We start from the raw sequence: 15,193 nt of genomic DNA on the forward strand, positions 1-15,193 counted from the left end.
CATCTATCAGTGAATATATTATGTTGAAATTAAAGTTGTCCAAAACCACCTAAATAAATACATTTTTTCCAGACATAAAAATATTGTCACAGTGCTCTGGATTCCAGTGAGATAAGGAGACAATCATATAACTCCAAGTGTACAGCCTCTAAAAACAGAAACTCAGAAACAAAAGCCAGATCCACAGGAGGGCTGAGAAGGCCCCACCCCTCAGCCTGCCACAAGACAAGAGACAGGGTAGCCTTGCACTCTGGCTCCTGTGACAATAGAGATAAATACCCCAGTCCAGCAAGAACAGCTCTGGGCCCACATTTAATCAGGAACTCAAATCTGATATCAATAGCTGTAGAAGCAGACCCCAGCAAGTCAGATCCAGATAGTGAGGTGACAGACACTGGGAACCACGGGTCACAACTTCCTGGAGACACCTGCACATGCAGTGTGACTGACCAACAGCTCTGGGAGAAGGGCACACAAATGCATGCAGTCCCTCTCACTCTCCCTCCCTGTCTTCCCCATCCCTCCTCTCCCTCTCCCTCCATGTCCCCCATCCCCCATCCCTGTCCCCCCCCCTCTCTCTCTCTCTCTCTCTCACACACACACACACACACACACACACACCCCTGTGGCCACAGGATAGGTTTTAGTTCTAACTTCTGATACACCCACCATATTCCACTATTTTGAAGACAAAACCAGATGACAGATTCCTGGGACCAACATCTACGGCAAACTGTATCCCTACATTGAGAAACTTTTAACTTCCTTTTCCTCTCTCTACCCTTTGAAACAGGACCTCATTTTGTGTGGCGCAGGCTAACCTGGACTCAGTGTCTGGACCAGCCTGGCCTTGAACTCCCAGCCTCAGATTCATCCTCCCCTGTGCTGGGCTCAGCAGTTTTTAGTGTGGTTTAATGAGAACAGGGTGAGGGGGGGGAGCCACAGAACAAGACGTTCACAGCTCAGATACCCTTTACCTTTTGATGCACATTCTAAGGCCTTTTTCTGACATTAATATTTTAAAATATGAAATCAAAGTTACTGTATGCTGCTTCTGCTTTCTAATTTGTATAAATATATATAGCAGGTCTCAGAAATAAAAAATATAATGTGTGATCTCAAAATTCTGTCGTTTCCATGGTAATTAAAATATAACGAAGGAGTCAACAGCTGCCCAAGTCTGGTGATGTTTCACCCAGGAAACCTAAACGTTCACCAAGTCACCATGGATGTACCCTGTAAATTCATATTTGCCAGCCCGATGCACCGGGTGCCTTGCCAACAGGACAGGGGTGCCATCACAACCAGCCAAGATCAGTGTGAATATTCAACCCAGGTCCAGTGCAGAGGTGACAGACCCCACAGAGGGAATGGGCTCAGCTGGTCACCCTTTGCCCTCACTGTTAACACCCAGCATTTAAACCTCAAATTCTAGCAAGGAGTTGGAAAACACAGTGACAACCATCACTGCTTTGCCATCCGCGCTGAGTTCAGGATGGATCTTACACTGAATATGAGAAGATGAGTGGTTTGCACCAGGAGAGGAGTAGAGATGGAAGGGAAAGGCCTGCTCCTGAGCAGTCTCCACTTTGTAAAGGAGGCTGTGGAATTGCTCACTGGGTAAACAACATAACATCCACAGATGTGTCTCTATTGTCAAGAAACATATACGATTCTCAAAGTTCTTTGGTTTTGATATTCTTTTATTTATTTAATTTTTTGTGTGTGTGTGTCTTTGAGTAGTTTTGAACCCAGATCCTCTGCAAGAACAGCCAGGGCTTTTGACCATCCCTCCAGCCCCCTTAATTTTTAAAACACACAACAGAATTAGCTTTTCATGCTACCTTACGAGTCTGAACACACAGAGTCTTAGAAACTTCTCTGTAATGGGTGTACAGTGTTAATCACCTGCAGAAACCACCCAAGGGATAAGAAACAAAGTTTTCATTCGTGTTATCTTAGTGCTTTTTACTCATGAAAGAAAAGGAATGACAACCCATTCCTCCCAACAGCTGCAATCATGGAGCCGATTAGACAGCCCAGGGCGTACTGGAGCTTGTGTATGTTCATCTTGCTCTTGGTGAAACCCTCACCGCACTGTGTCCTGAGTCCTGTGTCTTGCTGTCCCATTCCACTGGACAGCCATTCTCTGTATTCTGCCTATGTGCCCTGTGGTGAGGTCAGGCGCCTTTGATCATTCCCAGGCCAGGTCATCGTCAAAATGCCTGAGAACAGAACAAGATGGGGGTCCACAGCAGGGACGCCCCCGTGGGAGCTGGATGGTTTCAACTAAGAAGTGGATATCAGAGTCAAGAGAAACAAAGTAGGGGGTTTCGGACAGGGGAGGTGCGGCAGGGAAGGGGGTGTGTGGCTAAAAGCCGGAAGGACAGGGCAGGGTGCTCCAGGGGCCACCCACATGAGCCCCTGGAAGAGGGATCTGCAGGTCAGAGTGGACACACTGCTCATCCACTTAACCTTGAAGCTTATTCATAAAAGCCTCGACGCTCCCTAATCCAGCACCTTTGCTGAGCTATACTGAAAAAAAAAAAAAATTCTTGGAGACAGTTCTAACTGGCTCTTAATGTTTAAACCTAATAAATCTACAAACAGACTGGTCCTTTGCTTTGACCGCAGCCCAATCCTAGTGCCAGTGAAAGCAAGGCAGACTATTTGTTGTCTATAAGCAATTTCTGCTCTTGTCAAGTTGAAAGTGCAACCGGCCCAGACTTGAGATGACAAATATGTCAATCACCTTCCTTGGCCTGTCAATCATTCATGGAACATAGGTTTCTTAGAAAAGGTCAAAACTGCTTTGTACACCACCATAGACTGCACGTGATAACAACTGACAGCATCGGATCAGCTGACATGTAAGACTGTCATGTGTTCTAGACAATTAAGTATAAAGCAAACCCACTACAGCCCATTCTCCAATCATCATGATTAACCGTGCTTGATATTTGTACTTTAAATACCACAAAAGCCCAGACAGGGAACCAATCACACATGCTGTGTGCAGCAGGGACTCTGTAGCACAGACAAACTCCGTGTTTGAGCCTTATGAATTCTGAATCATGTGGCTGCATTACTATTCAAAGATGGCACACAGGAAATTAAACAAAGGAGAACACCCTACTGTAGGGAACTGCCTCTCCAATTTCCATATGCTGTGGACTGACATAAAAATGAAATGGTGTCAAAAGACAGATATCAAGAAACAAGGAAATGAAGCTCCCCACAGCTGTGCAAGTGTGAGCACCTGCGTTCAAATCCCCTAAAAAAGCTAAAGACACCCGGGAGCACACACCTGCGACCCTGCACTCTTACAAGCAGACAGGTCAGCTAGCTCGTGGATGAGCTAACCTGGGTACACAGCAGTGAACCCCACCCTGGCTCAAATGAGGAGGAAGGTGATGACTGACAGCCACATATGTGCGATGGTGTGCAAGCGCCTGTGTTCATACACACAGAGGTTTTCTTTTAGGAACACAGTTTCTCTAAAAACTAGACTGAAAATATGTTTAAGACAAGAGAGTTGAGAAAGAATGCCTGGAAACAGTCGTTTCTCACAGTGGATAAAATGACCAGATACCCTCTGTTATTTTCACTTGTGAGTGTGAGTGAGTGTGTGTGTGTGGGGGGGGTGTCTGTATCTGCGGGGTGAGGGTGTGGATGCATGAACATAGCTGCAACATAGACAACACTCCCAACCATGACGTGAGTTTTCTGAAGGAGGGTTGGGAATGGGAGTGACACAGCAGCCTCCAAGTCCGGGAACTGTACTGGAGACCCAAGAATAGGGTGCTCAATGGTAGCACTGCCAGCCTGTGTGGGTCACAGTGCTGCTGGCTGCATTACCAGCCCATGGTAAGAGAGGCAGATGGCAAATCATACCAGTCAGGAGCACTGAAAGAAGAGGCACCCAATTCAGGCAGAGCAATATTACTGTAGTCTCAGGGCAAGTCTAACACACAGCAGACAACGCAGATGGGAAGTGCTCTGCTATATAATCCTGACCACAGGCCCTTATGGAGCTCTCAGCATGGGACAGTCCCTGGCTACTCTTGCCCTTTCAGTTCCCTTTCTATGGCTGGTTAGCAGAGAACATCCACAAAAAAGCCCTCCCTGCTCCCCTCGCACCCTGATGGTCAACTCCTTCAGAGAGTGCCTCTCACCCGCAGCCACACCATGGACTTCATTATCAGCACAGATGGTGCCAATTAGCTTGTTGGAGGCACTGATGTGGAAAGAGCAATAGAAGCCTGTGTGTGTGGTCACTTGGGCACTCATGCTGGTCGGAAGCTTGGGGACAGCAGTGCCTTACCTTCTGCAGCTCGTCATCCACCTGTACCCAATCTGCCAGAAGACAGTTTTGACTTTCAGGCTCAGCTTGAGCCCAACTTACAAAACACAAACACACACACACACACACACAGAGAGAGAGAGAGAGAGAGAGAGAGAGAGAGAGAGAGAGAGAGAGAGAGAGAGAGCAGTTGGAACATTTTTTTTTTTACCAGATATATGTAACACTAGAAATTCAAACACTGCGCCCCGTGGCGTTTAACAACATTACAAAGACTAGTTTCTAATCACACTGAATGCGTTTTACTAACTAAGGAGAGACTGCAGTTGCAGCACCATTTTACACTGCCGCTCTCCCTAGCTTCTGGGTTGATCCTGTCTGCACTGTGGCACCTTAGGAACCACAAAAGAAACCAAAGCCCTTTTGAAGCTACTGACTGATCAGCTGGAGGAGCAGAAGGACAGACGGCTCAGCAAAGCAAAGCAAATCTAGCATGTTAAAGTAACAGGGACTATCATGAGTTCCTGAAGTGATGTCTGACTAGACCTGGACAAACCCAGGTTTAAAGAGCATTTTACACCGAGATGAAAGCCTCAAAACAAGCCCCGAGACAACAGTTTTAAAGTGCCAGCCCTCCTGGAAAGGGAAGAAGCATAGTTCTGTTCTCTCCTCTCCTCCAGAACAGAACCTCAGCTGGGGCTGTGGTGAAACCCCACAGATTGTATAAGAGCAGAAGGCTGTGGGAGGAAATCACCGCTCCTGACTTCCAGGAGCCAGTCCTGGTGATCACTGGCTACCACAGCAGCTCCACAGCTCTGCAGCATGGGAGGCAGATGCCAAAAGCTGATTCCACAGAAATGGAGCCGCCAGAGGATGGGGAGTCTCCTGGCCTAATACAAAGGAAGGGGCAGAACTGGGGAGCAGTGGGGCCAGACATAGGGAGAGCCTTGTGGGGCGGATAATGGCTGTCAGCCTGCACTGGCTGCATCAGGGATGAGCTTCATGCTTGTAATGGGAAGGTAAGGTGCTGAGCTCACATTTACAAAGGAAAATGAAAAGCGAAGCTGTGAGAGGTCCTTAGCCCCCAACTCACGCCTTCAGTGACCTCAAGAAAATCCCCAGCCTCTGATGCCATCATTCTCCAGCCCTTTTCAAAGTGTCTCTGGCCACACAAAGCCTCTTACTATTCCAGCACTACTGTAAAGGGCAGAAAATTCTTATGGAACTCAAGTTTTCTGAAATAAAATGTGTTTTCTATCCTCGAGGGGGGGAAAAAAAACTGAAACTCAAAATGCATTCTTTCTCTTCCATTCCACAGAATAAGACAGCAGGTGAGCATGGCCTAGAATCATAAGGTACACGAAAGGGAAGCTGGTCAGGCGCTCAGCAGAGGGCTGCTGCCCTTGTCCTGGTACTGAAGGGGGCTCACAACTAGCGAAAGAGGGGACACGCTGACAAAGGTGCTCAGAGAAGGCTGAGACGTGAGTATCCCCAGAGCCTGACAGCCCAAAAGCTCTGTGGCTCTCTGCAGATCCATCTAACATCCCGCCTGTGACTCTGACACTGTGGGCTTCGAGCTTCCTCATTTACTCCGCCTTAGTATTTTCTCAACCAATACTACTGTGAATGAAGATGCATCACCTCCACAGTGGGCACCTTCCTTTGCCTGTATTTTAGTGCAAGAAATAGGTTAACCACCATGATATCTTAAAAACGCAAAATAAACTGTAAAATGGTTGTCATCAAAACCATACTTAAAAAGAACATGCAAAAAAAGGAAAAAAAATGCACTGACCTAAGTTCCAAGGTCTGTGGATATTGGAACAGGGTAAAAGCAGACATCTGCCATTCACTGACAGGACAAAAGGCCAACCCTCGAGGAATTCAGCAGTCCCCAAGAAGTCCATTCAGATGATTCGAGGAAACAAGTAATTCCTCAGTGAATCCAAAAATTTACTCAGGAGTCACAGAACTGTGTCCCCCTCTGTGTTGTATGGCACACGCATGAGGAAGTGTCTTCCTGTCTGTTGTGCACAAATGAGACCCCTGTGTTAGTTACTTTTCTTGTGACAAAATATCCAAGAACAGCAACTAAGGAAGGGTTTGTTTTGCTGTTTGGAGGGGCATCCATTATGGTGTGGGTGGGGGCACATGGTGGGGGGATTGGTGGTAGAGAGAGGCGTGGCAAGGGGTTGGGGGGAGACACACATGGCGCAAGAGCAAACAGCAGCTGGCCACATGGCCTCTGGAGTCAGAAAGCAGAGAGGAATGGCTCTGCTCAGTGGCCACCAGCCCATTCAGGGAAGGTCCTCCTCAGCCAGGTGGCAGTCAAGATTTAACCACCACACCCCAGGACAATGACTACATTTCCCAGATTGGTTTCCTCTGAAGAGTGAAAACTTGAAGACACTTGGGAAGCAGGGTAAAAGCCGTATCTGGAACATGCCCAGATTTTTACGATTTCCCCCTCATCACTTTAACTGCCTCCTCCTTATCCTGTCTGATACCAATTTGTCTTCATGGAGTCTCTCCAAAGGTTTTCCCAGAAGCGACGGCTCTGCCTTAGCCCGTACTGTTCATCAGATTTCATTTCATTAAATTACATCAATTGCAATAACAAGAATGCCATACATAAACAAATTTTGGGGGGAATCTCTCTTTATAAGCACGTAGCAAGCAGACACTGTCCACAGAGCCTACATCCCAACCATTTCCAGAAGCTGGAGGAGCCTGGACTTGACCCTCCAGAGGGAAAAGCAATCAGGCCATCTAGAGGATGAGGTTAGAGAAGAGACCTTTTACCACACTGGAATTTCTCTCTCGGACAGGTTTGTAGATGCATGCAAAGCTAGAAGCATATCTTACTGGTATCTGGTATGTTTCAGTATAAAATAAACACTTATCTTATGCCTTTAATTATCCCTACACCATCCATAGAGCCACATTTAAACTGGATAAGAACTGAAGATGAGGGCAGCCTAGAGTAAGACTAGGAAACATCAAAAAAGACCAGCAAGAATAAATAAACACAAATAGGAAGACAGGCTGAGTGTGGCTGCTCATACCTGTAACCTAGTCCTCAGGACGCTGAGTGAGGCATGAGGATTCAGAACTGAAGCCCAACCTGGGCTCTCTCATGGCCCTGTCTCAAAACCACAGGCACAGATGTGTGGGGAATCCAGCCCATGATCTCATCCAAGAGGACCCAAATAGAAGAGCCAAAACCCAACCCATGCAAAGCTCTGGAAGGTGAAGACCATGGACAGCACAGTTGGCTGTGGGCCCCTTCCTGGTCAAGCTTGGAATTAAATTCGAAGAATCTGTGTTTCTGAAGAGCATCAGCCAACAAGCACTGAGTGGCTAACCCTGCAAGTAGTTGGGGTTCAATTTCTCACAAGCAGGGGATGCATTTGAACACAGTAAAAGACAAAGAACTGTGGATAGACGGATGCCGTAGGTGGCTGTGAGCTGCCCAGGGTGGGTGCTGGAAACTGAACTTGCGTCCTCTACAAAGGCAGCCTGTGCTCTTAACCTCTGAGCCATCTCTTCAGCCCCCATTCCATATTTCTTAAATAGGAAGTTATATTCTTACAAACAATAGAATTCTAAGATTTTGCTGAGGCTTTTTATTTATTTTTTTAATTTTGTCTGAGTACTCTATCTGCGTGTGCACCTTTATGCCAGAAGAGGGCATCAGATCCCACTATAGATGGCTGTGAGTCACCATGTGGCTACTGGGAATTTAACTCAGGACCTCTGGAAGAGCAGCCAGTGCTCTTAACCTCTGAGTCATCTTCACAGCCCGCCCCCCCCCCCACGCCAAGGTTTTCTTAATATGCTTCCGAAAAGTATAGTCAGCAAGCATATTAACTATAACTCTGAAATTCTCAAATAAGTGTCACAAAGAGCACTAGGGGAAAACATGTGATTCATTTGCTCATGAACAAATCTTTAGTATGAATTGCTTCATCACTTGAAACCACTCAGGAAATGACTCAGCACACACCTCTCAGCTCCTGGAGAATCTACGGTCATTGCCCAGGCTCGGAGCTCCACTTGGAGAGGAAGCAGTGGGGACCACACAGGTCTGCAAATGTCCCTGCTAAACGCATGCAAGACACTGGGGCGTCCTGCACAGAACGGGAAGCGGGACGAGCGGAAGGCTTTGTAATCCACTGGGGCACCTTTCCTGACACAGAACATGAGCATGGTCAGAATGTCATCCTGAGGTGACACCAAGAGCAGACACACGGCGTGCTGCTGCCTTCTTTCTCATGGCCGTGATGGAATGTTTGCGTACATGGGTTAAGAGAGGAAGGATTTGCTTTGGGGCTCATGGTTTGGAGCATTCGGGTCATGGCTCCTGAGTCCATGAGCTCAGGGAGAGCATCTTGGCAGCAGGAACACAAAGTAGAAGCCGTTCTCCACTTCTTGGTGAACAGGAAGCCGAGAAAGGGTCATACAGTATAGGAAGAGGCTACAACAAGCTATTGCCCAAGGACAGAACCCCAGGGACCTACGTGCCCTAAGTTGGCCTCATCTCCAACCTTTCACCACCTCCCAATAATGCCAAAGCATTGCAAATCTGTTCTTTACACCAGGGCCCTCCTGATCTCGTCCTGTCTGGAGACACACACCCAGGAGTATGTGTCACTAAGTCCTGTTGAGGTGACAATGAAGTTAACTATTACTATGGGTCAAAGAAGAGACAGCAGGAGAGCCACGCGCCTAGTGAGGGCTTGTTGTGAGACTCCAGGTGAGAACACTGGACTGCACACTTTAAAGAGCCAGGTGATACAAGAATCACACTCAGCACAGTGTAGGTGAGAAAGGGCAGGAGCCTGGGCTCAGGCCACGCCAATGCTGAGAGACTGAACAGAGTCAGTGATGGGGCGGGGTGGGGAGGATTGGACTGAGGTGTGGAAACAAACCCAGGAGGAGAGGAGGAGCGGGAGGCTGGTGTGAGGAGTGAACTGTGACACAAACGGAAGCATGTGAGTGTTGTCTATGGAGGCGCACAACTGGGGACACATCCATGGCCATGCAGGCACAGGCACTGACCGCTAAAAGATGAGGCCGCCAATGTCCTGTTGTGGGTCAGGCTCAGCGCCTGCCACTTTAGTTCATCGCCAAAGTTCTACCTTTACCCCAAGGACTGGAACTCACAGAGAGAGAGGGAGGGGGAGGGAAACTGATTCTCACTCAGCTATACTTGGCCATGATGACCTTTGGAAGAAATGATGGCAAGAGCGTCATGGTGCACTGACCAGTTGGAATCACACCCGTGGGTCCTGTGACACACCTTGGTTCTATGCTAGCTGCCTCACACAGGCAGCCTCACTCAGACCTCACCTTTGGCAGCAAGCCTTGCTCACCCCTGATGCTTGTGGGTTATTTCCCAGAGTGCTCCTGCAGGGCATGCAGCTGAGGACAGGGTGAGCGAGCGCTCCAAGTGGAAGCTCAGGGACAGACTCCACACTAACCACAGTATCAAGCGATCTGTTACCTCAGCCCACTCCACTCCAGAGAGGGAGAACACACACAACAAGAAAGTTTTAAAGTGAGGAAATCCTGGTATAAGGTAAAGAGTAATTATCTGCACTGAGCTTACAATGTTTATGTCTGAAACTAGGAAAATAAGCCCTGAGAGCCCCATCCACTCTCAGAGGGCCTGCAGTAAGACACACAGATGACAGTTCCATTTCTAACCAGTAAGGGCGCGTATATCATATTAACTTACTCTCCCCTCATCCATAAGAAATGGCTTTTAAGGAGTATTTTTCAAACCAGTAATTAAATGTAAACAGAGACAACAGACTCACTGATCACTAGAACCTAAAAACTAGGAATGCAGGCATGCTCCCAGCGTGAGTAGCCAGCTTACTTCCACCTTAGGGGGAACCCCCGGTGTACAGGGGAAACTGTTAGCATTCAGCAGGCTGGAAAACATGAATGTTACCCACACTGGATGTGTGGACTGTGTGGCCCCTTAAAATCTTCACAAACTGCACTTTCACTGTGATTCTGCATTTCTGAAATGACATCAGAGACGGAGGGGACGTCTCAGAAGCGAGGTGGCTTCTGAGGGAACTACTGGATGCCGATTTGATCTGTGGGCTGAACTTCATGGCATTGTCAGCCTCTAACCTTTAACCCATAAAAAGGCACATTCAGCATGCTCTCGAGTCTGTCTGTCCGCACAGCACCATGTCCATCTGCACGCTGCCATGCTTCCCACCATGATGGACTGAACCTCTGAAGTGTGAGCCACCCAATTAAATGTTTTCCTTTTTAAGAGTTGCTATGGTCATGGTTTCTCTTCACAGCAATAAAAACCCTAAGACAAGGTCACAACTTCATTTACTTGTCAGTCCCCAATCCAGAAGCCTTGGGTGTACAACATGCTACTCAACAGTCTCACCAAGTTCTGTCTCTATACATTTCCACAAGTATGACATTTTTAACTGCTCACGAAAAGGCACAACGTTCACTGGTGTTGAAAATCATCAGCATGTTCCAAAACATGACAAACAGAAAAGTGAGACACTCGAATGTGGCCAGAGTACCTGCATCTCATGTCAGCCTTTGTACAAATTAGCACAGAGCCTGAGTGCTTCACAGTGAATATAGCTGCAGGCAGAAAGTGAACCAGGCAGAAAGCCCCAATTGTTGGCTACTCATGCCAACTAGGGTGGAGGGGACACAATTTTCCCTGCTGAGTTCAAAGATGTTCATTGTAAGCCCTGCCCCTAGAGACCTCCAGCCAATAGGCTGCACCCCTAGATTACTCTGGCAGCCAGGCCTGACCCCTTGAGGCTCAGGCCTAAGGAGCTCCAATGGCTCAGCTCTAGCCCCAGACTTCAACTCCTACACGGCAGAGAGGCTAGGCCCCACCCTACATCTTGTGCTCAGTTCTCTGCCACTGCTCACCCAAGCAGAGGCAGCCACCCTCCTGGGTTTTTCTCTCCCAATAAATCGCTTGTGTGAGGTTTGTTGTGTGGTATGACTTTATAGCATCCCTTGGCTCCTGGCTGCCTGCATACCTTTCTCTTCTGAACTGTAACACTTCCATTGGGGAAGCCTTTCCCCTCAGAGCTGTAACACTTACACCAACAACAAGAGTTTCTTAGAGTTTGCTTAAGAAAACAGAAGGGACATTTTCCTAGAACAAGCTAAAAACACACGTTAAATCCACAGACGCCTATTCCAATGAATGAACCTGGCAGTGTCTAGAAGGCTCCTCCTGGGAGCTTGGCAGGAAGCAGCAGGGCACAGCCTGCACTCTGCAATCTGCTGTCCTGACAGGCTTTGCCTTCTTACCACTCAGGCATGCTCGTCACCACAGACTGCAGCTGCAGCTCTGCAGGAGGACAGCAGAGGCCTATCTTTGGATACCTTCACTCACCTCCACAGCCACCACGATCAAAACCAAGTCTGTTTTGGATTCTGGAAAGACGGCGTTCACTTGTGGTGACATTCCAATCAGAGCACAGTTAGTGACCACAGATATAACACTCATCGTTTCAAAAGCCAACTGAAAGGGGAAAAAAGGCGTGGCATTAATGGTGGCAACAGCCATGTTCATGTTACTTGGACCCCTCTCCCCCAAGGGTAAGCCCTTCCCTGGGATCTACAAAATCCACACACATTTTAAACCTCTTAAGAAAGCTGACCCATTAGTGGACATCTTAGCTTGCTGCAGCTTGACTACACCTGAGGATGGCCTGGCTGAGTGTGGCACACCTGCAGCATTCTTTATCTCACTCACCCCTGCTTGTTTATGAGGGGAATTAAAGACCATCTCAGAAAAGTGCGTCCCACCCCAACCAGGCAACGTCTCCAAGACCAGCAATTTTACAAGTCTGTCCTACTTTGATAAGTCACCCACCCCTCTTGGCTTAGCTATATATAACCAAGCTCCAGATAGGCCATGGTCCCTTCCTGAGGGCATGAACCAAAGTCCCTGTAGAATGTCAGCAAATACAGAAGCCAGGCTTCACTGGGACTTGCAGAACACTGATTGGGGTCCCACCAGGAGGTCCATGTGTCCCATGGTGTGTCAGTGAGTGGTGATGGGGAACCTCTGTGCTCTCCTTTCTGTTACTGTAAAGCTCTTGGTGGCTGCCACCTGATAACTGAAGCCACCCCTAACAAGTACAAGGACTGCACCTCTGCTTCCTCTTCCAATGGCCAAGGGTGTGCACAGTAGTCACTTTATCCCATAGAGTAACTTTGTGAGTTACTGTGTTTTTGCTACTTGTGGCAATTCTTCAGTTAATTCTCTGGGTTTTCCCAGGGACACGATTCTGAGACCATATTTTCTCCAAACACAATTTTATCTGTCCCTTCTGGTTTATGTTTATAGTCCTTACCCTTCTCTTATTGGTTTAGACAGTAATTCCAATCCTAGTGAACACCAAAAGTGATTTTACACATCCCTTAGCCAATGGCATTATTTGAACTGTTTGGCCTTAAGTCGCTTGGTATTTTCAGTGAAACCGATCTACAGTCTAAATTTTGTGAAGTCATATCTTCATGAGGTATCTAAGTTCATGCATAAGGTCTGTGCATCTTGATATAAGTCCCCCTCATCTTTATGCCGTCCTCACATAGGAAACTTGTCTGGAAACTGCAGTACAGTGCCACAGACAGATTGAAGACACTGGTGCTATGCACCCGTCTCAGCTTGACTTGTCCCATCTGTGTGCATGAGCTGTTCCACAGTGGGGGGTTATTTTCTGAGACAGTTTCTCTGTGTAAACAGCCCTGGCTGGAACTCACTTTGCAGATCAGGCTGAGCCATCTCCACCCTTGGTGACTTTCTTCTTCTACCTTGGGGAAGGGAGTGCTTTCACCTCTAACTATAGGGCTCCTCTACTTCTCTTTTCTGTTCACGTTCTCTCCTCATCCCACTTTTAAAACTGTTGCTTGATACATACACACTTCAGTCTGATGTTTCTCTGAGAATCTGGCCCTTTCTCATGGCAGACTGCTCCTCTCCTCTGCTAGCACTTCCCCTCTTTCCTTCTCATCGAAGCTTCCTTATTTTTCCTGTGACTTTCACCTGTCTATATTATCCTTTGTGAATTGCTTCTGATAAACAATGCATATCTGGTCACATTCTCATCCATTCTGCCAATCTCCGTCTTTAATCCATAACTTTAGGCCATTTATAGTTAGTGTAATTGTTGGTATGTTGGAACTTAAGCCGGACACTTGTTTTCTATCTGATCCCTGTTTTTAGTGTTTTTCTTATCGATAATAATCTTGAGCTTATTTTCTTGTAACTTTTAGGGGTGCTCTGGGTTTTATACATTTTCTGCTTTTAGAGTTTTTCTTTTCCCCAACAAAGGCTACTAGCTTTTTACATTGTTCTATAGGGAGACACTGTAGCCCCGCCTCTAAGTAGCCTGGACAAGTGTGCGGGGACACGCCCATGAGGGCGTGGTGAGGGGAAGTCTAAGGTGACACAGGAATGGTTCTTAAGGGACCGCACATACGTGGAGACCCTCTTCTCCCTTCTCCCTTCTCTCTGGCCTGGCTGCCTTGCTGCCCCTGTCCCACTTTGGCTTGCACTTGGCTGGTGTTATCTGAATAAAGAAAACCTTAGCGTTATGGACTGTGGATTGATCTTTCTTCATTGTTCTTCATGTAGTTACCTGCCAAACACCAATACTGGCTGAAGGTTCTGCAAAAGGTCGTTTGAAGACCCTGCACATTTTCAAGGCATCTGAGTTGACTTCCGTGAAGTTATTTAGCACAGCAAAAGTAGCTGCTAACGGGTAAACGCAGGAGAAAAGGCTCACATAGCCAAACTGCAAGAACAGCTCCAAGTAATCATCGAAGGTTCCCTGCAATGTAGACAGAAGGCAGTGCTCATGTCACATGGAAATATGCAATGCTTGCAAAGGATGGTTTTTATCTACTAAAAACTCAGGGTCTACTCCAGTCCTTCCTTCTCAGCCACAAATTCATACAAATTTAAAGATGAAAACTCAGGGTCTACTCCAACCCTTCCTTCTCAACCACAAATTCATACACATTTAAAGATGATTTTGAACTAAGTTGCTGAAATAAAAATAAAAAATTATTTAGTTGCCTGTTTTCCTCATATACAAATCATTGAACTGATACCCACCCCACCACCACCCCACCACAAGGCAAACAACAGAAAATGTGAACACGGCTGCTCTTAATAATCCAGTTAGGAGATAGCCTTGACAGGCAGTGGTGGCACACACCTTTAACCCAGCTCAGGAGGCAGAGGCAGGTGTATCTCTATGAGTTCAAGACCAGCCTGGGCAACAGAGTGAGTTCCAGGACAGCCAGGGCTACACAGGGAAACACTGCTGGGGGAGGGGGTATCCTGATCCACAGGCACCCAGGATGCTCTGAACTTGAACTGCCAAGATGCTCCACTGGGTATTGGAGACTGCTACCAAGCTTGAAGACCTGCATTTGATTCCAAGATCCATATGGTGGAAAGAGAGAACCAGCCAGGTGTCCTCTGGCCTCCAAATAAGCACACACATGCACATACAATAAAGTTAATAGATTAAGAAGTTAGAGTGACTTTTTAAACTGATAATGATGACGCCAGTGAAATCGTAACAACTCTCCATCGGAGCAGCAACGGTTCACCATGATCAGCTTTTGCCGTGGTGCCTCCCTGGAATCTAACTGTAAGCTGACAATGTTTAGCTAAGAGAAAAACAAATTGTGTAGCATTTTAGCTTTATTTCATCCCGTACTCTAGCATGGGGCAGCACAGCTTGCATCGTTATCGGAAGGAACAGAGTGTAGCTAGAGATCTCCCAAAGCCCCGTCTCAAAGGGAAGCCATTATCTAACCTGGCTGGGGTGCCCTGGAACACCCCACATAGAACCAAAA

General features: G+C 47.3%; 1 protein-coding gene across 9 annotated transcripts in view; it reads right to left on the reverse strand.

Moving 5' to 3' along the window:
* Ano10 (anoctamin 10) overlaps positions 1-15,193 on the reverse strand; it is a 111,023-nt gene that overhangs the window by 62,258 nt on the left and 33,572 nt on the right. For all 9 annotated transcript variants that reach the window (XM_027415467.2, XM_027415468.2, XM_027415471.2 and 6 more), the window contains 2 exons: positions 13,963-14,154; positions 11,709-11,837 (listed from right to left, as the gene is read on the reverse strand). In XM_027415467.2, coding sequence (XP_027271268.2) covers positions 11,709-11,837; positions 13,963-14,154 — 321 coding nt within the window. The remainder of the gene's footprint in view (positions 1-11,708; positions 11,838-13,962; positions 14,155-15,193) is intronic.

This window comes from Cricetulus griseus, chromosome 4 (genome assembly GCF_003668045.3).
Source record: "Cricetulus griseus strain 17A/GY chromosome 4, alternate assembly CriGri-PICRH-1.0, whole genome shotgun sequence".
Classification (NCBI taxonomy): Eukaryota; Metazoa; Chordata; class Mammalia; order Rodentia; family Cricetidae; genus Cricetulus; species Cricetulus griseus.